The 27,639-nt window shown below is 35.8% G+C and overlaps 2 protein-coding genes across 2 annotated transcripts; both read right to left on the bottom strand.

The window, feature by feature from the left end:
* Nucleotides 1-19,630: 19,630 nt before the first annotated feature.
* On the bottom strand, nt 19,631-20,968 carry LOC126616980 (phloretin 4'-O-glucosyltransferase-like). Its single transcript, XM_050285078.1, has 2 exons — nt 20,455-20,968; nt 19,631-19,770 (listed from the first exon to the last, which is right to left on the bottom strand). The coding sequence occupies exons 1-2, from the start codon at nt 20,966-20,968 to the stop codon at nt 19,631-19,633; spliced, it is 654 nt and encodes a 217-aa protein (XP_050141035.1).
* Nucleotides 20,969-21,610: 642 nt separating this feature from the next.
* LOC126616692 (protein SOSEKI 3-like) lies at nt 21,611-25,771 on the bottom strand. Its single transcript, XM_050284778.1, is given in 8 exon segments — nt 21,611-22,157; nt 22,266-22,566; nt 23,693-24,575; nt 24,754-24,869; nt 24,966-25,035; nt 25,153-25,372; nt 25,375-25,446; nt 25,448-25,771. Coding segments are annotated over 8 exon segments (1,983 nt in total). The 5' UTR covers nt 25,694-25,771; the 3' UTR covers nt 21,611-22,082.
* Nucleotides 25,772-27,639: the final 1,868 nt, after the last annotated feature.

The raw sequence follows: 27,639 nt of genomic DNA, 5'->3' as shown, positions 1-27,639 counted from the left end.
GTTGCCAAGGGATACTGTCAGCAACATGGAATTGATTACACTGAAGTATTTGCGCCTGTGTCTCGCTTGGACACCATTTGAATTGTTATATCTCTTGCTGCTCAGAAAGCTTGGGTGGTCTACCAACTTGATGTCAAGTCAGCTTTTCTGTGGGGAAATTAATAAGGAAGTGTTCGTTGGTCAGCCTCCAGGTTATGAACAGAAGGGGCATGAATCCGAGGTTTATTGACTCAAGAAAGTGCTGTATGGGCTCAAACAGGCTCCCCGAGCCTGGTATAGTCGCATTAAGGCATATTTCATCAAAGAAGGCTTCACTAAATGCCCTTATGAGTATACCTTATTCATTAAGACTGCGGATGGAGGTAAAATTTTAATTGTGTGTTTGTATGTTGATGATCTTATTTTTACTGGCAATGATGAGGTGATGTTCGTACAATTTAAGAAATCCATGATGATCGAGTTTGACATGATTGATCTTGGGAGAATGAGATATTTCCTTGGTATTGAAGTATTACAAAGGACAGATGGTATCTTCATCAGTCAAAGGAAATATGCTCAGGAGATTCTGGAAAGGTTCAATATGGATCGATGTAACTCAGTACATAATCCATTGGTTCCTGGCTTTAAGCTCACGAAAGATGAAAGGGGAATCGAAGTTGATAGTACTATCTACAAGCAGATGATGGGAAGTCTTATGTACTTGACTACCACACGCCCCAATTTGATGTTTATCATCAGTTTGATTAATAGGTACATGGAGTGTCCTACTGAGTCTCACTTACTGGAAGCAAAGAGAGCTTTGAGGTACATAAAGGGCACAGTTAGTTTTGGGTTGTTCTACAAGAAGGGAGGAAGTGAAGAACTCGTAGGGTACACAGATAGTGATTATGCCGGTGATCAAGACAACAGGAAAAGTACTTCAGGTTACGTTTTTCTAATAAGCTCGGGAGCTGTCTCTTGGTCCTCATAGAAGCAATCATTGGTTAGTCTCTCCACCACCAAAGTTGAGTTCATAGCTGCAACATCAAGTGCATGTCAGGTCGTGTGGTTAAGAAGAATTCGAGATAATCTAAATCAAGTGCAGAGCAGTCCAACGGTGGTGTTTTGTGATAATATATCAACGATTAAACTCTCAAAGAACCCTGTGATGCATGGTCGTAGCAAGCATATAGATGTAAGATTTCATTTTCTTCGAGATCTTGTCAAGGATGGAACTTTGGAGCTAATTCATTGTTCTACACAAGAACAAGTTGTAGATGTTCTAACGAAGCCATTGAAGCTTGATGTTTTTCTAAAGATGTGAGGCTTACTGGGTGTGTGTGAATGTCCAGGTGTAAACTGAATGACAGTGGCATTCAGTTTAAGGGAGGATGATGAAACTATTGGAGCTTTCTAGCCGTTAGGGTTAGGGTTCCTTGTTTTTAGGTTTATTTCTGTTATGTTGAATAATTCCTCCTTAACTTGAGGAACAAGATTGTTTTTCTCTTTAACGTAGTTATACCCACGATTATAGGACCTGTAAAATCGTGGGTGGTTATTTCCTTTCTATCTCCGTGTAAGGCTATTTATTAGCCACAACGTTTGTTTAGTTGAATAACAATTCTCCCAGTTTTCGTGCACTCAAACTTTGCAAAAGCGCTGTGCTATCTTTTGGTTCTAACACCTAATTCCTCCAACATATATATGCGATTATCTATGTATAGACCGACCCCAATATTTATGCAAATAAGTTGTATAAATATAAAATATATAAACAATAACGGAACTGGTATGCATATCACAAATAGATATTGGGTTTAAGACACTTTACATCTACGGCATCTCGGAAATCTATGTGCCTGGGAACAAAAGCAGAACCATTTGACTTTTTTTCTTTTCAAATTCTGGAGAAAATATCAAGTTAAGAGCATGCACACATATATGCATGTGTATGCACATGGATATGAACCGATTGCACTAAAAGAACTCATCTATTCCAAAATTGGTACGAAATGGTGCGACTAATAGGAGAGTCGCCTACTGTTCTGCATTGAGTAACCAAATAACTGACAGATTGAAAAGTCATAAACATGTAATCGCATAAGAATATTATAAAGGTAGAGTTATGAAAGCAAGTAGATTGTTATATTCCTGGTCGCTGCATGTGTGCATTTTTAAATTACTTGCTAACAAGAAACAAACTTTGTAGTTTCAACACAATCACGTGTGGTCATTCAGAAACTAGGTAGTTCAATTTGAAATGAGCATAAACAAAATCAACGATAAGTATAATATGTTTCTATGTAACACACCAAGAGAGAAATATCTATGCATAGCAAGATGAAGATCTTAACAACTTGAAAAATGAATCAATTTAAGCAAAATTTTCCAAGAACAAATAATGTTAAATGCACATGAAAATGATTAGAAAAACTTAAAAATTGGTCGAGGCAAATGTTAAACATTTTGTCCTCAAGACAAGTTTACGCCCACTACTGTTCTCATGGTTGATCGGCGCTTTTCACCCAGGCTACAACGACTACGTCCTTGTAATAGTAGCACTTCAAATCACAAGGCTCCAATGAACCACGATTGTGTTGAAAACTCTCTCACACGGACTCAAATGAGATTCTCTAATGTTTAGTACACTTTGTGTATGATTATGTAAACAATGAAAAGTTTCTTAATTACTGTAGGAATTTTTCCTATTTATAGAAGTTGAGATGTTTCTTTGAAAAGCATGTCACAGCCCGTCCCGAAATTTCATTTATCGTGGATGTGAATTGACGGAATTGCCCTTAAAGGTTACTAAGGTATGTGTGACTTATTTATTTGAATAAAACATACCTTCCTAAGTTTTTGGAAAGTTAAGTTGGATTAAAAAATTATGTGCATTTTGTGTGGTTAGGGTCTTAGGAGGATCACACATCACCTAAAGTACTTCTCTCTCTCTCCCGTGGATTTCCTCTCTCTCTCCCCTCTCGGTTTCTTCTTCCCGTGCACTGTGCACATACGAACAAAGGTGGAACTTGCCCATTTCTTCACAGATCGAGACTGAAAAGGTAAGTTTTAGAATCCTTGCAAGCTTGTGAGTTTATTGGTACCATTTTTGGAACTTAGAACCTTCGAAAACTCATGAAATCCGAACCCCAGTTTTGAGTATTGTTCATGTGGATGTAAATATGGTTGTTTCAGGGAATTTGAAGCTCTTAGAAAGCTTTATGAGGTTCTAAGGAAGCTCGGAGAAGAAGAATCGAAGGAATTGGACGTAAGGATCCCTAGTTTTTCTAATCCCCGAATTGGTCACTATTCACGAACTTTTAAACCCTTAAGTTTTTGTGAATTTTAGGACCATAGCAAGCTCAAGGAGGTTTTCACGAGCTTCGGGGTGCTTCGTTGGTAGAATTTGGACGTCAAAGGACTGAGAACGAAGCTTTTCAAATTTGGCCGGATTATCGAGCTTCCTCAGGTAAGATCTAGTGGATTTTAGACCTTGAAACTTGTGTAACGTGATTCTACATACTTAGGGCTTCATTTTGGTGTAAGTTTCGTGAGAAATGGTTGAGAATTAACAAAGAATAAGAAGTTTGAAAAATCCCCAGTTTTCCGGCGCCGGCGACGGCCACCGGAGCTGGAGGTTGAAGACGACGAATATTCTGTCAATTTTGACGAAATATTTTGACGCCGCTAGTTAAAGTTGACGGTTTCTGTTAGGATTAGATGGAATATTCCACAGAATATTCCTAACGGCGTCACCATCCCAACCTCGTGTGTGAGGCACGTGTCGCGCATGGGTGGCGCGTCCGGCCGTGCCTTGGCCGGTGCGTGAGGGCGCGTGAGGCTTCCAAAAAAATTTCTAAAAATTTGGTGATGATCCTGAGGTTGAGTAGATAGCGTTGGTATATTCAAATACCAACATTGAGCAATGTATGAGAAGTTATTAGCTAGTTTTTCCTATGTGCTTTAAATAACGTTTTTATAGATGTTTCGTATATAGGTGAGACCCATCCCGAGGACGAGCGCATTCAAGGGCGTCACGGGGGTTACGACCCTTCGAAATACCAGTGAGTGGGCAGTTATTTTCTGTATATACCTATATACTATTGACTTTTCCCAGAAATTGAATTTAAATGAAAGTATGTTTTAAAATGCCATGCATACCTATTATATGAAATATATGAACTAGTATTTGATGCATATATGTTAAATGGTGTTGTGGACGCACAGGTGAGTATCAGGTGAGTTTTATGTTGTTCATGTAGTTTATTGTTTGATGTGATTTATGTTGAGAGCTCATATCCTGCATCCATGGTGTTAGTGCTTATATTATTCACCCCGCACCACACGCTCACCTTGGATCCAAGTAGGTGCATGTCGTACAGATCACTAAAGGTGGTTCCGACATGTCATACAGACCATTAGAGGTGGTTCCGACTTGTAGGTGACTTTAGATTATTATACAGTTGTTGTTGATGAGAGAAGCACTAGAGCGAATTCTTACACCATTCTTGCCATACAGACTACTTCAGATAGTTCCGACTTATGTGCAGAGTAGTGCCGTACAGGTCACAGTTGGTGACTCCGGTTGGATTGGATATTGAGCTATAGAATTAGCCGTACAGGACAACTGCAGAGTCTCCGGTTGATTCCTTATTTCACCTGTTATATTGATGCATCCTTATTATGTTTTGAAGCATAGCATGGCATATTTCATGAAAAGTGTTAAAGACTTGTGATTTGAGTTATTTACTGTTATATATGGTTATATATATATTATTTTTCTGGGAAAGTATACAGGTTTTACAGCGAGGGGTTAGAAGTATTATTAATTGAAATATTTTCGAAAAGCTTTGTTTTACTGACCCACTCAATCTTGTTTTGCGCCCCTCCAGGTTTTAGTTAGCAGTGTTGGTGACTCACAAGGATTTCCACGGCGTTCTGACAAACTACTTAAATGTAGGACTCACCTTCGGGTGTTGTACTTTAGTAATGGTCCTACTTGACTGCACTTAGTACTTATGCTCTGATTATATGTGTTTCACTCTTAAACTCACTCTAGCATGTTAGTTGGATATTATTGCTAGTAGTTGGTTTTTATTCCTTCGTATTTCTTTTACCTTCTTTTTTCTGTGTCGCACTTTTGGTTACGTCATGCCTACATGACGGCCAGCACGCCATGATTTTAAGGTCGAGGTGTGTCAAAGCATGTGTGACTATTCATGAAAAGTTAAAAGTTACAACTCTTCATTTGAATTAGGAAAGATACATTTTTCCATCTGAATGCACGACTTCTAATTTCCATCTGAATGCACGACTTCTAATTTCCATTCAACTTGTCACCTCTACTTGCCTAACCAATTCAAAATAGAAAACTTTAGTCCATGTCAGCCCACCAAATGAAACCCATAGGGTTTCATAAGTTTGGTGTTACCAACTGAATGTTAGCTATAACTAGGATATCTCTCTTCCTCTTTCTAAATCATTGGCTATGGGAATGACACTTTCTCTAATGCACAACAAAATTGCATAATTGAATAAGGAGGTCTCATTAAGTAAGAAGTGTTTTTAGATTTTTTTTTCTTTTTCTTTTTCTTTTTAGTACAAGCAATACTCTACACTAAAATGAGAGGGGTGATGGTTTAAATTTGAGATGCAACAAGTTGAAAAGAAATGTCATGACCACTAGGGCAATTTACTACTTGTAAGAAGTGTGTAAAACAACCCAAACACTATTTTTAAGAGCCAATTTATAAAAAATAAAAGAACACATCTCCAACAGCCTTTATGAAAGAGTCTTTATTATAGTATAATGAACAGTCACTCTTTAAATTTACAGAGTAACTGTTCATCAGCTGAATATTGAAAAATAAATAAAACTCAAGGATGGGCTTTTTTTTAAGAGCAACGATAGCAAATTCATTCAATAAAAAAAGGGAAAACTATCCAAAACACCCAAAAAGGTTTTCTTTTAATCATCAAGACAAAAGTTTTCAAAAATGCCGATGCTACCCTTCAAACATCTGTACAAAATTGTCCAAGTATTCACGTGGTCTTCACCAAAGAGTACATCCAAAAGAAGAAAAATGAGGACTGACACTTTCAGAAAACACTTGAATACAAAAGTTAAGGTGGCAAATATTGCAGCAGCCAAGACTACATGGATTCACATGACCTTCATTAAAGCAAAGACAAGTCAGCCAGCTTCCAGAAACAGTGCTGACAGCTTTAAGAAACAGTGTGCTGTCACTACTCAAAAAGTTGTAAATAGATGAAAAGTTATTTTGTTGTTTAGGAAATAGGTTTTGTATATAAGGGAGCTTTTCCTCCCATGTAGAACACACAAAACAACACAGCAGAGAAACACCATACTCACACCAACCTTCAATCCTCATACACTCAAGCATCCAAAACCTTCCTAGCATCCTTTGTAAACATTTCTTTGTAAACACTTCTCTTTGTAAACATTCTATATATCAATAAAAGTTCAACTGTACAGATTCAAGCAATCTTCAAGTCTTAAGTAAGTTTGTTTTCTTTTCTTTCCTTAGTGTGTTTGTTTAAATAGACTTCTAGTCCAAAACAGGGAAACATTATTGTAGTTATATTATTAACCTGCTAAACTGACGATCATACTTTATTCGATCACTCTGTTATAGTTGAATGATTGCCATACAAATAACTGGACATTAGCCAAGGTACCTCTGAGTTCAGCCGTTAAGGCCTTATACTTGTACTGTAAGTGGCCGTCATGCTGAAACATGTCGAGTTCCATGTGCAAGGTTTTATGTATAGTTGTTATAATGGTCATCCGACTATTTAACCGGGCTTGATTTGCGAATCTGGTATCAGAGCCAAGTTTAGCATTTTAATAGTATAATTATAATAGTAAAGTACCTTGAAGACGGAAGTCATTGACACAATTGATATCACACTTGTTTATTTTGTATGAACAACAGATATTATTGTTCTTGTAGACCTTGTCAACCACAACCACCAGGTATTTATTGTCTCAGACACCCAACTATAATTAGCATAAAGACAAGATTAGCATACATATCCAAAAGAATTAGCAGGCCTTTAAAGAAGCAGAAGTTTTATCTTAGTTATCTTGAACATCCTTCATTTATTAGTAAATATAATAATACATAAGTGTAGCATAAAGTTTTAGAAGCAAAATGAGCAACAAATCAAACTTTAGAGACCCTGAGAGAAGAAAAAAAGTTTCTAATAAACCAGTTAGTCGTAACTCTAGAGGAAGGTAGACTATAGTTGATGATAAATTATCTTAATTTAGAAATTAGTGAACCTCAGAAAAGAAAAATAACTTTAGACCAAAATAGTTTAGTTTGTTATTTTCCATTGAGAAAGCATAATCATATTCTGCATAGCGAAGAAAATCCACAAGCCAATAGTATTGTAGATCTTATTATTAGCCAAGCAAAAATATAAAATTAGAAAATAATAAGTATAATCATTTGTTAAACCAGTTGTTAGAGCATTTTCAGAAAAATTCCATAAAAACAATTAGACAAAATTTAGACTATATTACATCTCAATTAGAAGATAATAATAAAATATTCAAAGGTTTTCTAGCAAAAGAGAGATAAAAGAACTTATTGACCTCATAGATAGTAAGCCTAAGCAAGTAGAACTTATATCATTAGAAATAGTTGAGCAATTAAGATTAGAAGTTCAAAAAATACAATTAGTGCAAAAAGAGTTGAGTGAACAAGTAGATATGTTGCATAATAAAATAGATAAATTATTAGTTTAATGACCGATTCTAGAACTAGAAGAAAAATATATCCAAGTTTTGAAAGAAATTAATAAGCTAGATAAAGAACCAGTACGTTTAACAGATTTTTCAACACAAGTAGCTAGTACTAATATTCTCATTAGGCAAAATAATTTAATTAGTTTTAAGTTTGGCTGAAAAATTAGATCAAGTTGAAGAATAAATAGCAGAAATAAATCAAGCTTTACATAACGCATCTTCATCACTTTCACCATCTTTGTTAGAAAAATTAGAAAATTTAACTTTAAGTACAAATAATTATATTAGAAGACCTAAGATAAATCCTTTTGATAATAGAAAATGGAACTTTTTAGGAGAAAAGGAAAATAAATAGTTAGAGCTAAAGATATTTATCCAAATGAAGAAAAAGCACAAGAATTTATTAGAAGAGGTTTTGAGAGAACACTGAAAAATAAATATAATTTGTATCAATTAGGTTTATTTGAAAATAGAAGCAGAATTGTAAGTAGCATCAGTCAACATGAAGTTAGTTGTATTGATAAAGAAGTTACACTTAATTAGTAAATAAGCAATTGCTCATTTGAGAAAATTACATTTCAGTCAGATTCACATAGGAACAATATTAATTGAAATAGCAGGATTAACCAGAGCACAAGTAGGCATAAAAGCTTTAGTATACATATATGATGATAGATGGGATAATCACCAACAAGCAGCAATAGTAACAGCTGAAGTAGACTTAAGTTCAAACTTAGCAGTAATAGGATGTATTCCAAATTATATTATGACAATTAATGAATTTAGTAAATATATTAAAGTAAGCATAAGAACAAAAAATTATAATATGAAATGAGAGTATAAAAATTTGTGTATTAGCTTAATGTGTAACATCCCACATCGTCCAGGGGAGTGGATCATGTACGCCTTATATGTATATTCTCATCTCTACCTAGCACGAGGCCTTTAGGGAGCTCACTGACTTCGGGTTCCATCGGAACTCCGAAGTTAAGCGAGTTCGCACGAGAGCAATCCTAGGATGGGTGACCCAATGGGAAGTTCTCGTATGAGTTCCCAGAAACAAAACCGTGAGGACGTGGTCGGTACCCAAAGCGGATAATATCATGCTATGGCGAAGTCGAGCTCGGAATGTGGTGGGGGCTCAGGCCGGGATGTGACGATTTGGTATCAGAGCCAATCCATGGCTGGAAATGTGCGACGAGGACATTGGGCCCCTAAGGGGGGTGGATTGTAACATCCCACATCGCCCAGCGGAGTGGATCATGTAAGCCTTATATGTATATTCCCATCTCTACCTAGCACGAGGCCTTTTGGGAGCTCACTGGCTTCGGGTTCCATCGGAACTCTGAAGCTAAGCGAGTTCGGGCGATAGCAATCCCAGGATGGGTGACCCACTAGAAGTTCTCGTGTGAGTTCCCAGAAACAAAATCGTGAGGGCGTGGTCGGGGCCCAAAGCAGACAATATCGTGCAATGGCGGAGTCAAACCCAGGATGTGGTGGGGCCTGGTTTGGGATGTGACAATTTTTTAACTGACACACCCCGACCCGGGATGTCCACTAGAACTCCGAATCGAGCTGTGCTGGCCGACACTTGGAAGGTGACGAAGCCATAAAGTATGATGATGTGGAAAAATGTGAATAAATTTAAACCTAATAGTGCCTAAAAACCAGAATGCGCTGGTGAGCGGAAATGAACCCACTTCACACGTGACGTTAGAGCATAAGTAAGTACAGTAAAGTGGATTAAGAATCATACCCTTGAAAGAAATCTCCAATACTAAGATTTGCCACGAATCCTCGACGATAAGAAAACTCAGCTAATAAAACCTGGAAGGTAAAAACAAAACAAGGGTGACTTGCCGTAGAAATAAAAATTTTAATAGAAGCCTTCTAAAACATTGTAACCCCTCGATGCATCACCTGTATAGTTTCCAGAAAATCATATCACATATCAATGTGAAATCAAAAATATATCAACAGTAATTCCATAAATATACCACTACACAGCAACTCATCAGTAATATAACTAATCATGTGCTCAATAATTTATATTAGCACGCAAGTCGGAGTCACCTAATGTGTCCTGTATGACTGCACCCATATCTCATCAATCAAAGCTATCACATAACTCGGAGTCATTTATAGTGACATGTACGACTCATCCATATCTCATCAATCACTGCTAGCTCATAAGTCAGAGTCACCTATAGTGACCTGTACGACTTATCCATATCTCATCAGTCAATGTTAGCTCATAAGTCAAAGTCACCTATAGTGACATGTACGACTAAACCCATAGCTCATCACATATCCCTGCACACGAGTCGGAACCACCTCTAGTGGTCTGTACGACAGGCTGGGTGTAAATAATTACGCTCGAGTGCTACGATCACGTGAAGGCTGTGCGAAATATCGCAAGTCACCTACGAGTCGAAACCACCTAATGTGGTCTGTACAACAGGTTAGCACCTACCTTGAATCTAAGGTGAGCATATGGTGCGGGAGGTAAACGATCACGTGAAGGTTAGGCCCTGGCCAAAGGCGGGAGCACTAACACCGGGGTGTAGGTTTATGAGCTCTAATTGCATCTATTATAACATGTACGACTCATGGGCAACATGTACGGCAATGTCAGAGTTGCCTATCATTGCAACTTGTACAACAAGGTCGGATTTACCTAAAACGTACATGTAGTCATGCCATAACTCCATCACTTCAACTAATACCATAAACTCACCTGAACTTACCTAGGTGTCCTGTGTTCACCTTTGCACTTCAAAGCGTTCACAATAATTACGAGCAGGTAATATACATATGAATATACCATGATGCAATCTAATACTCAACCATGTCATAGCATTTTCAATTATATACATACATATATATATATATATATATATATATTTTTTTTTTTTTTTTTTTTTTAATATGGCATAAAATGCATAATCTGTAACGCCCTACTCCCGAACTATTTATTTTCGGAAATAGTTATCAATGACAAGCTCAACTAAACACTAATTTAACTAACTATCAATACTTACGATTCTTTACTTCAATTTCTCGATCCTTCACACAATGATTTATGACCAACATCCCATAACTAAATCATAAGGTTAAATCTCACATTTTCCACCAATGTCCCTCACATTGCACAATTTCCCAACCAAGGCTATTGTCTCAATTATGGTATGGCTGCATCTAATGTCTCGTTAGACTGCCTACGTACCCTAAATAGGGATCAAGTCATTCGTAGTTCGCATTAGTACTTCAAAGCATTCACAGCAATTATACGCAATAATCAATTTATAACCGTTTGTGGAATTATCAATTATATATATATATAAAGGAAAGGACCCACTCACCTGAGGTCCGCGCTACGACTCCCCAGCACTCATATTGAGACATCACAAACCATCGTCGTCTAGAACAATTATCAAATTACATCTCAGAGTTCTTACCGATAGAATACATAATTTACATAAAACACATCCCTACGCAATTCAATTCGGAAGATTTACATCATAGATTTCCGATCCGTTACTTCCAAGGATCCACATTATGTTTCTAGAACAACGTCCTAAGGTTTCATTATGATCCAATGGTCGGATCTCCACCAATTGCCAAAACCATGTGTCGGTCAACATTTTATTTTATGAACTTACAAATCCAATTCGGGAAGATCCATTCGTCAAATTCTCGATCCGTAAGTTTCTATGGTCCTCAAATATTACGTACTATAATGAAATAAAGTTTGGTGACGATCTAACGGTCAGATCGTCGGTTGCTATAATATTCAAGTGGTGGACCTTAATGGAACTAGGTTCAATTGACTGAAATTTCATCAATCAGACTTCACATATGGAATTTGAGTATCAAATTTAACTTAGGAATGTCAAGGGATACCTCGGCGCACGCGCAGCCACAAGTGGAGGTCGGCCGCCCCGACTCACCAGAAAAATCAACTATTTCTAAAATTTTCAAATTTTACAGGAATGAAGATCTCAATGAGTGGAACAAGTTTTATACATGTGACTAGGGCCAATTTAGCCGAGAAAAGCCCTAATTTAGCTCAAACCGTACAGAAACCTTTAAATTAGGTGTTCTCCAAATTCGTCCTCCAATCAAACTCGACGCTCCAAAACTTGTTTGGGCTTTGTTCCTGGGTTCTAGGGGAGTGTTTTGGTAGTGGTAATTTAATGGGTTACCTTCACAATAGTTGGGTTTCACCATGGGTTTCGTTTTACTCGAATTCATGCTCAAACCCAATAAAATTTGGTTGGAAATGGAAGAGGGGAAGATAAGGGTTTGTTTTTAGGTGGTGATGAGGGTTAGATTGCCGAAAAATCGACGGAAAAGTGTAGAGAAAGGGGCGGTGTGAGTGGTGCCCGATAGGTTACACGGGCCAACCCGTGTTTCCCCCACTTTCTTCTCTCCTTTCCCCTCCCTTCTTCTGTTTCTGATTGGCCATTCTCTTCATCTCTCCTCCTCACTGGCTGCTCATTCCCTCATTCCTCTTCCACAATTGGGCAATCCCGCCCCCTCATTCTTCTTCCGTTTTTCCCTTATCTCTGATTCCCTATTCTTTTTTTTTCCTAACTTTTCTATCTACTAAGATTAAAATAGTAACCATATAAATATGATAAATGCATAAAATAATAAATAGTGTCTTTACCAACGGACTTTTCGGATTTGCAGTTCCATATAACTTTACCCGTAACTCCAAATTCACTTCTGCTTGCTTTTACGCATCTGTATCGTCGAGTACTTCATGAATACACTAAAAGAATTTCGTACGTCTCATTATAGATTGGTCAACGAAAGCCAAAAACCTTCACCTCTAGGGCATTTCCGTAAATTCACACTTTTAAAATTCATAAAATAGTAAAATTAGGGATGGGCTGTCACATAATGTATATTGGTAAAGTGTCTGATAGATATAATCATAAGTTTAATTTAGAATTTCAAAATTTAGTTCAAACATTTGGTAGCAAACATGTAAATATGATAGAAGCAAAACCCGTAGATAATAGCTTTTTAGAAGGAACTCAGTGGACATTACCTAATTTACAAGTAGCAAGAAATAGACAACCAAATAAAGTACAAATATATGAAACTAGTACAAGTCAAGCAACAATTAGGTTTAGTAATTACATGCAACTAGAAAAAATAGAAGAGGATAAAAGTGATATCGAAAATGAGAGTATTCTTATGGCTTTTGATAATTTAGATATTAATTTAGTTGAGCAAAATTTTGATCATATTGTAGATAAGCTTATAGAAGATATTGATCATTTAGATGAAGAACAATATTTAGAAAAATATAAGACATGTGATTTAGGACTACACAGAATTTTAGATGAAGAGATGAAAATTTTAATTTTAGAAATAGGAGTAGAACATATTTTAGGATCAAAAGAATATAATAGTTTATTAGAATTGAAAGCAGAATGTAATCCAACATAAGAAAGTAGCACATCATGAGTAGAAAATCCAAATCCAGGATACACAGGTAGAACTGACCAATAATTTTTTAGACCAACAAATGAATAATATAATGAAAAAGAAGAGTAGATTACATAGAAGAAAGTATGATAAAACCATCTAGAAAAAATAGGATTCCATATTTGAAAGGGTTAGAACAAATTAATATAGCAGGAAATGTATTAAACTTAGATAATGAAGATCCACAAGATTGGGAGAGAACAATTGAAAGATGGGAAAAAGGTTGCGTACATGGAGCATTAATGTTAGATTTTAGTAATTCACAAAATATGTTAGATTATTTTGAACATACTTTAGATGGTTTAGTTTTTTATTATTTCCAGTCATGGAAAGTTCAAAATCCAGAATAGCATCAGGCAGCCAAAAGACATTTTAATATTGATGGTTTTGTTACTTTGATTAAATAAGAATTTTTAGATCATAATAGGTTAGATGACAAAAGTGAACAAGAACAAATAAGAGCAATTACAAATTTGTGATTTACAATATATAGCTGAGTATACCACAGATTTCTTTAAATATTTAGGTAGAACAGGTAGAATTGGTGATATTAATTTATTAGATACTTATATGACAAAAATAAAAGGACCAATAGGTGAAAAGATTTGAAATGAATTGCAAAAGCATCCAAAGAAAAATGATGTTGCAATAGGACCTAGAATTCAACATGTATATGATATACTTAGACAAAAGTGTAGTCAAATAAAGGCTAAGAAACAAATTAGGAAGCAATTTTATATGAGTTGTAAAAATATAGATTTACCACAACAGTATAGTTGTCATAAGAAAAATAAGTATAAGAAAATATACAAAAAGAAATATAGATCATATAAACCCTACAAACAGCATAAGAATTTCAACATAAGACATTCAAGGACATATAGGAAGAGAAAATATATTCCAAAACAATTTAAGAAAAAAAGTGGCAGACCTTGGATTAGAAAATATAAAGCATCAAAAGATAAAAGTAGTTGTAAATGTTATTCATGTGGAGAGACTGGACACATTAGACCTAAATGTCCAAAATTAGGAAAACAATCGAGAGAAAAGGTACATTTGATGGAGTTGTTTAAGTTAGAAGAAGATAAAGATATTCGGTCAATATACAATTTAGATGATTTAAGTGATAATAAGAGTATTTATAGTATAGAGAGTATTAACATAATAAATTCAGATTTTGAAGATTCAATTAGTTCAAATAGTGATTTAGAAGAGTATATGTGTGCATTTATAGAAGAACAACATGAAGAAGAGTATAAATATATTAATTTAGGTTGGCCAGAAAAATGTCATAAGTGTAGTAAATTAGTTGCAAATAAATACTATAATACATATTCAATATTGTGCGAAAAGTGTTATAATAATAAGTTATTAGAAATTAAGTCAGCAGAATCACAAGAAAATACTGAAATATTAGGAAATATTGTTTATAGTATAGAAAAGCCAAAAAAAATAGTTCTTTAATTACCATAAATTGTGAAATAGAATTAGCAAAATAACACAAAATACAAACAACAGCTATGATAGATACAGGAAGTACAAAAAGTGTCATACAGAAAAATATAGACAAAAATTAGCAAAACCAGTGAGAATAACACGGTTTGATGAGAGACCAATTTATGTAACACATTGTATTAATAACGAGTCTATTAAAGTAGAAAAACAACAATTTAATTTACCATTAACATTTGTTTCACCAGTAGGATCATACCCATTCATTTTAGGTTTAAACTTTTTGAAAAGTTTACAAGGTTTTTTATTTATGAATTCTAACATAACATTTTTCAAAAGAGACATTACAATAATTGACCAAAGTAATATTGTAGAAGCATACAAAAGCATAAGTATATAAGAGTCTAGTGTCCAAGATAGTTATTGTTTAGAAAACCCAAAAGAAAATGATGAGCATAATAACATATAAGAGTTTGATGAAGAAATATTTGAACATGAATATCCAATTTTAGAAGAATGAACCGTATAGAAATATTACAATTAAATAAACCAAAGAGTTTAGAAGAATTATTGTAATTAGCAGAACAAACTAGGATTATAGGAGAAGACCCACAATGACATTGGAGTAAAAATAAAATATTAGCAAAATTAGATATAATTAATCTAGATTTAACCAGTAAGACAGCTAATATGCCTTGTAGTTTAATAGACAATCAAGAATTTGATCAGCAAATAAAAGACTTGTTAAATTTAAAAGTAATTAGACCATCTAAGTCTAGACATAGATTAGCAGCATTTATTGTGAGAAAACATTCAAAGCTTAAGAGAGGTAAGGCTAGAATAGTTTATAATTACAAGAAATTAAATGATAATACATATGAAGAGTTATAAGTTACCAAACAAGTATGAGCTCATAAATAAAATTCAAGCGAATAAATATTTTAGTAAATTTGATTGTAAATCAGGATTTTGGCAAATATGATTAGCAGAAGAAGCAATTGAGTGGACAGCTTTTACTTGTCCAGAATGACATTTTGAGTGGCTTGTTATGCCATTTGGACTTAAAAATGTTCCATCAATCTTTCAAAGAAAGATAGATCAAATTTTCAAGAAATATGATAATTTTTTTTAGTGTTTATGTAGATGATATTTTAGTACATAGTAAAAATAGAAATGAACATAGAAAGCACTTAGAGATAGTTTTACAAGAATTTATCAATAATTGAATTGTGATTGGCAAAAATAAAATACCATTAGAAAAGCAAGATATATAATTTTTAGGAATGTATATCAAGTCAGGTACAATACAATTACAAGATCATATAGTTAAAAAGGTTTTAGAATTTCCAGATAAGTTAGAAGATAAAAAGTTACAAGCATTTTTAGGATTGTTAAATTATGCAAGAAATTTTATCCCTGATTTTGGAAGAAAAATAGCAGTATTATACAGTAAAACTAGCAAAACTGGACAAAAGTATTTTAATAGTGAAGATATTAAATTAGTTCAAAATATAAAGGAAGAAATTACTAAACTTAAGCCATTAACATTACCATTGGATGATATTTATAAAATAGTTGAAACTGATGCTTCATCATTAGGATGGGCAGGTATATTATACCAGAAAAAGCAAAATGAGTCACCAAAGTCTGACGAACATGTTTGTAGATATTCATCAGGAAAATTTAGTGATGTACAGTCAAATTACAGTCAACGGATTTAGAAATTTTAGGAATAATTAATTCACTTGAGGCATTTTTCTTTATTTTTACATAATGAAGTATTTACGATTAGAACAGATTGTCAAAATATTGTTTCTCATTATAACAAGATACATGCTAATAAACAAGCAGTTCGAAGATGGGTTAATTTTATTAATTCAATTACAAGAAATGGTTTTAAAACCAATTTTTGAACATATAGAAGGTAATGACAATACATTAGTTGATTGCTTATCAAGATTAATTTGTTGAACATGAATGGAATATCGTGGATCATCATCCTCAAATGGCACAAGACCACAAGGCAGAAGAGCACCTTTTAGTAGCATAATGATGCACCATGGGCCTCCATCATTCAATGGTTTCCGAAATAGCATAAACAAATCAGCATCACCACTAATACCAACTTTCAACTTTAATGGCAATATTGTTGAATGAATCAGAAATCCAACTTTAAGGTATAGGTCAAGAGTACCAGGGCTTTCTGATAGGCAGCAGGTTCTCCTAGATAATTTTTGGAATTTCCAAATCAAACAGTCAGGCATGAGGTTAAGTCATGAAAAATTAATTAGAGCCTTAGAACAAGAGTTTGATAGTTTTAATTTTAGCATCCATCAAGGCCATCATCATATTCATTCTCTGGAGCACAACCTTCAAGTCATTTCTAAGGACCATGAGTCATTACTTAATAAGTTTACCAAAATGAACCAAGAACTCCAATCTTTTAGAATACAGCAGAAAGCAAGTGACACCCTGAAAAGAGAATTAAAAATAGGTTTAGAAACTGATCAGCATAAGAATAAAGAAAAAGAGGTTATTGAACCCATAGAACAAGAGGCTAATGAGCCCATAGAAAATATTTAGATTTAGCTCTTAGAATAAGATATTGAAATTTAGCAGTATCAACATCTGAGTGACAAAGAAAAATAAGAAAGACATGAAAGTTTTCTTAGGAATATATCTTTAGACCTAATAATAGATGATATCCTATTAGAAAAAATTTCAGAAGCAAAATTAAGAATAATGTCATCAGATATGCAAAATGAGATCCTGAGCAGAGCATCACAGTCCATGAAAGATTTACAATTATAATTACAATGTGCTTTGTATCAGTCCATCTTTGATCCAAAACCAGAGATAGATATTATTTCAAAGATATATCCACCATGTCTTTATGATAGTGCAGAGAATTGTATTTGTAAACCAAAGGTTAGCATAGTTGTGGTCAGGATTAACATGAGAGATTTTAGACCATGTCATTTTAGTTATGAGTATCAGAAAAAGCATAATGTGGTAGAAGTTACCCCTGCCTTACTATTAAAGTTTGGTTATCTTGATAAAATATTCATTAACCATATTTCCCAACTAGAATCATTTCCTGAAAAACTTATAAAATTAGCAAAAGATTATCTGGAAAAATAGAAAGAAATTTGCTTAAGTTTTATTAGTAGTCCTCCAGATTGGTATGTACATATGCATAAGAAGAAAGCTAGGCATATAGCCATGATTAATGAAGAGCCCTTTAGACTATCCCATATCTCCTCACATAGGTGGACTCCTTCATACAAAAATATTCTAAAATTTCAAGGGATCCAAATGCTAGCCTTAGATGAGTTTGAAGATTTTAGGTATGATATGGGATTAGTAGCAGAAGAAGAAGAAGAAGAAGAAGAAGAAGAAATGTATATTTACAGCAAGACAAGGATCAGTCATCAGCCATATTAGAAGCCTCAAAATTTCAAAGAAGAAACAGCATAAATGTACTACAAGGTGAAAGAAGATAGAGAAAGAGATGCAAACCTAGTAGAAAGCGATGAACAGTACTGGAACAATTTGACAGAAGAAGAGCTGCATAACATCGACAACATGATGGAAGCATGAAGAGCTGGCAGCAAATTAGTATAAGTTGAATAGCATCATGGAAAATAATATATTTTCAGACAGAAAGGTCAACATCATTGTGGACCCCGTTGCAATAATAAAATAATGGCATAAGAGTAAATAAAGAAAAGAGCTTGATCTATTATGAACTTTTCATACACAAAATGTCCTTTTGATTAAGAATGAATAGTGCAATACCCTTTTCGTTAAAACTCTCATGAAAAAAAGGTTGATTACAACACAAACCACAGAGAGGGAACAACAAAGCAGCCCCTCACCAAACAACCAACCATACATTCAAGCACAAAAAGATACAACAGGTCAAGAGGTTCCTTGAACCAAGACTGAAAACCCTCACGATGTAGAGAATGTTGTTTTAAAAAAAAAATGAGTAAGTTGAATTTGAATGTTCTCAAAATTTATTAGAATAAAGAGTGTTGTTGAAGATGAAAATTAAACTAAATAGCTAAATTAATTTTTAACATGGTTCACTTGCACAAATCTTGACGGGCCAAAAGCCTCCGCTTGGACACAAAGATCCAACACGTACTGTCATACTGCATGTACACAGTCACTGCTTGGACATAAAGGCTCGTTTGGTAGGTAATTTTCAATCAAACTGGATCCGTAACTCAGCAAATGTTTGTCGAGAAAAATTGTAACAAATAAGAAAAACCTTCGATCTTCTTTTCAGTTTTGCAGCGATCTGCTTCTTCGATTTGCCGGTGTTCATCGTTTTTGTTTTAGCTGGCGTTCTCTTTCGTCTCGTCGCGAGCAACACCGTCGATGTTGCAAGCAATGTCGTATGGTGGGCGTGGATGGTCGCGAGAGATGTGGGTCGATGCCTGCCTATTTGCTAAGCTAGCTGTCCCACATCCCAAGAGAGTGAGGAGAGAGATGTTTGTATGGTCAAAGTTGGAGTAAAAACGCTGCTATCATGCGTTTGGACAAGAATTGTCTGCCCTCCCTCTGCTCTCCTGTTTTGTGTAGTCACGGTTAAGTCACTTAACATTTTATATTATTTTTTTTATAGAGATAATAAGACAAAAATAAATAGTAATATAAAATGTTGAGTAGCTTAACCGTGACCATACAAACAGAAGGGCATGGGAGAGCACCGAAAGTGGGAGGGCAGACAATCCTTGTCCCATGCATTTAGCTATCCCAAGCTATCCAACTTGAGTTGTCTATACCAAACATTATCTATCAACACCTATCCATTCCAATCCTAACTTAACCAATCTAAAATACAATATCCTATCACGTAAACGGACCCAAAAGGACTTTTGATACGCAACGCAATTCCCTCGAGTCCAATCCAGTCTAGTCCACGTCCAGTCCAGTCTTCACCACCCTAACATCCAAAATACTGAGACAGGTCACACGATCGAGGACCACCACGCCACCCACTTCAACCACCACCAGCCCCTCTCCCCTCTCCCTCTCCACCGCCTCATGAGTCGCTTTTATTATAAATGCAACCTTGTATCCCTACTTGTCTTTTTGCTTTGAGCAAAACCCCGGCACTTGGTGTATAAAGAGAAAAACCAAACTTTATTCTCAATCCACACGCCTTCCACTGCCTCGACAAAAGCACGAAAGTTTCAAAGGAAAAGTCCCCTTACATTACAGCTCATATATCCCCCGCAGCTCCTTTTATTGAGCGCAACTTACATAAAACAAACACATTATCGCTGGATGTATGATACGACGTCATATGAAAAAACGAAAAAAAACTTACACCTGTTGCGGCAACATCGACACAGAAAACCAAAATGACGGTGTAAAGGACTTAAAATTTAAGAAAAACTAATGAAAAAGTCTTGAAAACTTTGAGTTTTAATGATAAGGACAAAATAAAGGGTAAAATGAATAGTACCAGGATTGACTTTTTAGTGTAAAAATATGGTTTTTCGTTAAAGTAAACAGTACCCAGTGGCGGATCCACAGTGGGGTCAATGGGGTCGCACGACCCCTTGGAAGCCATGGAAACAACCTTAGGGACCCCTTGGAGCTGCTGGTGCGACCCCTTGGCTGCACACCAAGTGTTCGACGAAAGGTCTGAAAGAACTCCATGGCGAAATTGTACGGATTTGTATCCACCATGAAGGAGGGAAGGTCTCGGCTTGTGAAAGATAATGGCAAACCTGGTAATTCTATTGGACATGGAAGGACATTGTTCGTACCAGAACTAGTATTATCCCGGATGAGATCTTTGTACCCGTTAAAGTAATAGTAGTAGATGTCGAAAACCGTGGCTGGCTGAATCCAAAGCAGCACGCGTGGGAGGTGAAGTTCATGTGCCATCCCTGCCGACCAAGGGAGAAGTAATGAGTAGACTAGGCAAGTGTAAGGGTGACCCTCGTTTGCACTTGCGACTACAAGGTCGGTGATGGCTTGTGCTCCGTGGTGCCGCAACTCCGACATGTAGTGGTCGATGTTGTCACCGGGCTTAAACCCGTCATCGTACCCATCAGAGAAGGGCGCATAAGTCAATCCATCTGGAATTGAGCCATTGCCTATGTGATGATGAGCTGAGAGACTGGTAACGAAGGTGACATGCGCACCTGTAGTGTTGATAAGGCGCTTGGCGTATTGGAGGGAAGGGTTGATGTGGCCTTGAGCCGGATATGTGACAAGTAGAAAGCGGTGTTGCACCATGGCAGCGCATGTGATTGCGGAGGTGCGTGGAGTTGTTGGAAGTAGAATAAGTAGACTCGATGAAATGACGATATGCATGTCGTTTCTGTTAAAAAAAATTTGCGCGCTGCGCGCGCTATCCTTATTGACCCCCCAAACATTATTTCCTGGATCCGCCACTGACAGTACCGGGTGCTTTTCGTTAAAATTCCCTAAAATTTAAGCATCACATAAAAGTCATCTCACATGGGAGTAGATTTATTAGAACTTTTTTTTACAGCCCATGCCCCATTGCCTCTAAAGCTACTTTGCCCAAAAAGAAGAGATCTAGCTTATCACCAAACAAGAAGGAAAACCAAGTCTATAGACAACCAAGAAATATAATAATTTAGAAATCTTGTCACTCCCAATAATAATAAACCACTATTTCAAGGAACAATGGCATTATTATATGAACTGTGCAACAAGGGGAAAAGTGAAATCTCTCTCTCTCTCTCTCTCTAAATGCTACTACTACCTAACTCCAAAGTAAGTTGCTTTGACCTTTTGAGGGACATTTTTTATTTGAGAAATGAGAGTCAGAAGTACCTTTTGCCTAAGAGTCAAACCACTTTACAACAAGACATAAGGAATCCAACGAGATGTTGAAACCCAATAACGACATTTGACAGTAAATTCGTTTCATGAAGTTGCTCTCTGAACTCCAGAGTTTTTCTAGTATCAATCATGTAATACATTACTCAAACTGAATGGCTTAATTTGAAACCATCATGTCAGAGAGAGAGAGAGAGAGAGAGAGAGAGAGAGAGAGAGAGAGGAGAGGGGGAGACTGAAACTCATCTCATGGCAGTAAAAAGGAAGATTTTGAAACCCTAGTTACAGAAAAGGGGAACCCCATTTGAACAGCCTGACCCAAAAACCCAACTCCATATCTCAGGATTAGCTCCACCGACAACCAGGACCGCACCTAATATTACACCATCCCCTTTTGCAAAATAAATGATTGCTCCTTTCTTTTTACTTTTCAGATGTACAAAAAAAAATTCCTTTTACCTCACCCGCCAACAAGTTTACATCATTTGAAATTCAAACCACCTGAAAATTCACCCCTTACTTTTCTGCTTGGCATTGGTGTCTACGAGCTGCCAACTGCGGTGGTATCGAAAGGTGCTCTGGATTGGATTATAACCCGAGCTCCTGAAGCAAGCCTGTTTTGGAGGAAAACAAACAAAATGTCAACCAACATTGACAAGAACAAAACCGGATTACAGTAATAAATTTGAACAAGGTGAAAATAGAGAGGACTCGGCACTCAACTTTCTTCGATTTTGATCACCTTCTCCTTCTCTTCTCTAAATGAATCTAACCTTTTTGATTGCTTTTTAAGAGATGAAGGGTCTGTGATTCTTTTACTAACTCCATTGGATATGCAGTGGGTATTGATATGTGCACCATCAAGTCCATCTGAGGAGTTCCTTGGTTTATCGGAAATGGGGGATCTCATAGACTCACTTCGCGGTTGCTTGTTCAGCGAAGCTTTGATTGATATTGGGATGCATTTTGAACGTCCTGACGTAGACTCCTCTTTGTCCTCTTCTGAATCCAGCTTCTTGCAACTCCTGCAAGTTGATAAGTTTAGCATTTGAACCATAAAAAATAGTTATGCTGGTACAGTAGTATCAGAAATATGGATTGTTGGCGTTTAACTGATGACCGCCCAGTTCCAACCAGATACAATCAAAACTCAATCAACAAATTAACCAGAGGCTAATCCTTTCTTATAAGTAACCACATAACTTTTATAACAAAAACTCCAGGATAGTCGACAAACTTATCCCCAAATGAAAGGAACTCCCAAAGATGGCGACTAGGTGGACCTGAGACATGTAGCCCCTTGAATTTGTTTTCAGATAGCATGTAAAATGAATCGGCTCATATTATCAAAAAAGAAGTGAATCTGCTTCAATCCTTGTTCAGGATCAAAGCAAAATCAAATGATTTGACATAATTTTTTATTTTTGTGTCAAACTTTTATAAGAGGTGCACATTGTAATATTACCACAGCTAAATTCTTAACAAAGAAAGGCATTCCTTTCTACCTTAGTAAACCCGAAAAAGTTAATATATACAAACCCTGTAATTGACCGAGCTAACTTAAGAATTTGAGACATCACAGCTAAAACAATTCAACATTCTTTTGTACCATTTTATAAATTACTTATGAGTTACCATCTAACAGGTATTGTCCCTGCAAGGCTTCCAATTGCTTGAACCGGCCTAACTCAGATGTTCTGAAGCTTAATTGAACTGATCATGGTCTTGATAAAGCAAAACTTGCTAAGCAACCAAACCTTTGAGTTCAAAATGCACTTGCCCAAGCTCAAGTTGATCAACTTCTAACAAAATTTGGAATGTTTAACCGCACTAGACTCAGGGATCTTCATCGGTAAGGTTCCATTGTCTAGCATTCAAATTCTACAACTGATTAATCGGATTTCAGAATTAAGAATCTTAATTCTTGTAGGTTGTAAGAAACTTCAAAACTCGGATAGAATCCCTGGCTTTTAACATTCCAAATAAACACCCTGCACCTCAATTTTATCATCCTACGTATGCTTTTGACTAAAATTTGGTAAGACCTTACTAAAACATGCTAGGAGATGACCCTCACATACTTGTGGTTTAAAGAAAAAGCTGTCTAAATTTCTAAAAGAATTGAAAGATAAGTTTAGAAACTAGGTTAACCTGTCAGCATTGTATGATGATGATCGTTTTAGAGCTGTACATCCAACTTCCTCCTTGAGCATTTTAGTCTCAATCAAGCTCCCACTAAAATATTCTTTATCTTCCAATCTCAAACCCATTAGCCTTGGATTCTCTGAAAGGCAGTCTAGCTCTCCTAGCATTACTTTAGTAGAGAATAATGGGGAGTGGAAATTGGAATGGGAAAACCGGGGCTTGTAGGTTGGAATAAGACCAAAATTGTGATCCTTCACTGATATTGAACCACATGATATGAGTTGCATAAGTACATTAGTAGCCTTAACCCTTGGATTGTTTTGCATTCGAACGTCTTCCTCTTCAGCTATTCTAAAACTGTTGAGTTTACTAACATCAGCCCTAATAAGTGATTCCAAAGTTTCAGTCTTCCCACCTGACGAAGATGGGCTGGGGGATGACAGAGGAGGAGAAACTGAATCACTGCGAATCTCAGAGTTCTCTTTCACACAAGGCACTCGATCAGGATAATAACTGCAATCCGGTTCTAATGACCCATCATCTGTGGAAACACCTCTTGTACAAGTTTCTGATGCTTTAGGTTTGTTCCCATTTTCTTCTGTCTGCGTGCAAGCATCAGCTAAACCGTCACTCTTGTAAATCTTGTAATCTGTCAAGCTCAGTGAACCCCCCCAAGTAGAATTCTTTCCGACTGTAGACTCTGGAGAAGCGCTAGAAGAGCCTTCAGGACGTTGAACCGGAGGAGAGAGCTCATCTTCTTGAGAATGCTTTGTTTCCTTCCCATTCAAACTTGACGACGATGAAGAATCATCTTGGCTTCTAGAAGATGCTGGTTCTGGTAATTGTTTCAAGTTCTGGATTTTAATTTCTGCCACTGGGCTAAACCGATCTGGACAGAAACAATAGATGAATAAACAAAGTATCTAAATTAGGATCTTAAACTTCTTATCTATGGAATCGAAAATTATGGTGAATACTGAATGAGAAAATAAATGGCAAGTTTGAAATCAGTAACTTGAATTCCTATCAACCAAACAATGAGAAAATGAAACATGTATGCCATTTACCCGAATTCGATTCATCAAAGAGCTCAGAACCTTTAAGGACGTACTCATTTCCATGAGCCGGAGGAATCAGATCACCTTCAGAGAGATCATGCCAAACATAACCACCTTTATAGTTTCTGCACTCATTCAATCAAACCAATGCAATTACAAAACTGTCTTAAAAAATACAATTTTAAAAAATTTGGGATTTTAGAAAAAGGACTAAAATTCACCTCTTAGAAGACCATGAATACATGGAAGCCATGCCTCTGCCCCTCAGAGAATTAAGCCTATTAATCACATCTGCACCAAACAAAATTGAAATTCACAAATAAATCCTCAACAAATTCAGGAAAAAAAAAATACCCCACTAAGAAAAACCCCAGAAATTCATGTTTTTACTATTTGAATTTTGAATACCTTTGAGGTAGAGCCCTTGGGGAGAGGTTACAGGAACCTCCATGAAATGGGGGTGTTCAAGCTGCCGGTTTCGTGAGAGATAGTAAACCACCGGGACTTTTCGGTTCTGATGGTACTTGGGCGACTTCTCAGTCCACACTTTCGCCCTCTCCGGACTCACTTGGCTGTACTTCTTCATCCTACCCTCCATTGCTTCCTTCGTTCTCAGCTCACTTCCACCGCTTTCTGAGAAATTTGAAAGCTATTGGGTTCAGGGTTGTCGCCAAAATCTGCTAAACGGAGTTCTCTGAGCTCCAGTGGCGGATTTGCTGCTCAGATCAATGAGAAAACAGCTGAAAATTTTGTGGGTTTTAGAAATGGCGGAGCAAATCGGATCGGAGAGGGAGTCTGAGGGAGTTGGAACTTTGAAAGCAATCAGGAATTTGAATTTGGTATGGTGGTGGTGAGACAAGGAGACAAGAAAACACAGACAGAGAGATACAAAGAGAGGAAGCTGATAAAAAAATGAAGCGGAAGTGGAAGTGGAAGTGAACGCCGGCATTTAATGCATTTGCAGAGTTTGGCGCAAATACTGTGCAGCGTGCAGTATTTTTTTTTTTTTTTTTTTTTTTTGGTAAACTCGTGCAGTATATATATATGTGTGCTGTATATATTTTGTATTTTCGACTGCGTGTTAAGTGTTCGAGGAAAGTCAGCTTTCACTGGAACGGCTATCTCTCTCTCTGTTTGCTTTCGTGTTTGGTGCTTTTCTACTGTTTTAGTTGGCATTTGCTTTGCTTTGGGTGGTGCAACCATTTTACCTCGGGAATTGGATTCACTTAGGATTTTAATATTCGGAGTTTAAGGATCAACTTAATTGGGCCGCACATATTGCATTTAACGGTCTCTATTAACTCATATCGATGTTCCATCACACACAAACTAACCGTCTTGATGTCTTTTACACACCAATCACAGGCCTAGATAGATTGATCCTTAAGGTTCGGATCCAATTCTTTTACCTCGTACACTCTTCATAATTTTTTATCATCAATTAAATGAATTAAAGAAAATTAATGCGTTAAAACTAATAAAGGTGTGTGAAAGTTAAACATAATGTGTGAATAGCATTATCTTTAATTTATATAGAGATGATGTAAAAATCTTTATACAAAATGAAAAAATGCCAAAAATCAATCACCCATTGATTGATTGATAGAAAACAAAAAAACAAACAATGTATAATAATTTGTTATCAAACAATTTAATAAGGATTTCTTTTTAAGACTTTTTGGCTGAAATGATCTTTCTCAGCTTATTGTTGCTAAAATGATTATTTTTTAGTAAATTGTCGATATTTGATTTCAATCAATTCACCAATTGAATTTTGATTTTAAATCACTTCAACGAAGATTTCTATCATTCATACATTAGTTTACAAATTTTATCATTTTTTAATGTGTTTAAGGTTAATCAAGATTTCCATCATACGGACATTAGTTTACGAATTTTATATAAATCCGTTGAAAGGAATCACCCACCCTTAAAAATCCTCCTACCATATGCTGGTTAGTTGGTCAGTCATATTTTTGGGTGCACATGGTCACTTGCTTCGACTGGAAATAATCTTCATCCCATCTTTGAGAAAGTTAAAATTCGTTCGAGGTATTAATAAGAGCAGTGATTTTCGTACTTTTAATTCAACTTTCGACATTTCCACAATGAGTGTAGATAAATTATAAAGCAATCGGAGTGTTACAAGTTAAAGTGAGATTGTCAATCTACAAGCTTAGATGCCATTGGATTGATGTTGACACCCTTACGAAATATCAGACATTAGCGTTCAAATAATTGACAAAATGTTAGATCAATATTTCACAAATGAGAGATTGCAGCACAATTAGGGGTGTATTCAATTAGAAATTTGAGATATTTTAATGGATTTTTATGAAGTTTAATTGATTTGTAGAGATCTTGAGAGATTTTAATTCTTTTAATGAATCCAGAAGTATTCAATCAGGATTTTAAGATAGTTTATTAAAATCCTTAGAAATCTGGGTATATTCAATTAGAATTTTAAAGAAGTATATAACATTCCAGGTATATTCAATTAGAATTTGAATTTAAAGAATTTTGAAAAGTTGAGGCATTAGAGGGAATTGGAGAGATTTTATATTGTATTTTAAGCATCGACAAATCTCACATCTCTTCATGAGATTTCGAGAAAATTGAATCAAAATCTTACATATACTCCCTACAAATCAGTTAAATCCATAAAAATTCATGGATTTATAAATCCATTAAAATCTTTCAAATTCTCAATTGAATACACCCCCAAAATTTTGGTTCGATTCCCCCAAAATCGATGTTTAAAATATACTACAAAATCTCTCTAATTCTAATTTCTCAACTTTTTCAAATTCTTTAAAATCAAATTCTAATTGAATACACGTGAAATATTATAAATTTATTTAAAATCATAATCCAATACACCCAAGTTTCTAAAGA

The sequence above is a fragment of the Malus sylvestris genome, chromosome 3 (genome assembly GCF_916048215.2).
Source record: "Malus sylvestris chromosome 3, drMalSylv7.2, whole genome shotgun sequence".
Taxonomy (NCBI): Eukaryota; Viridiplantae; Streptophyta; class Magnoliopsida; order Rosales; family Rosaceae; genus Malus; species Malus sylvestris.
This window is presented reverse-complemented; position numbering and strand designations above follow the sequence as displayed.

Excerpts from the sequence above, each read along its gene's own strand:
- LOC126616980 (XM_050285078.1), bottom strand. The coding sequence starts at position 20,968 with ATGGTGCAACACCGCTTTCTACTTGTCACATATCCGGCTCAAGGCCAC. Across the intron at positions 19,771-20,454 it reads ATGTCCAATAGAATTACCAG|CGACTCATGAGGCGGTGGAG; the intron begins GTTTGCCATTAT and ends TTATAATAAAAG.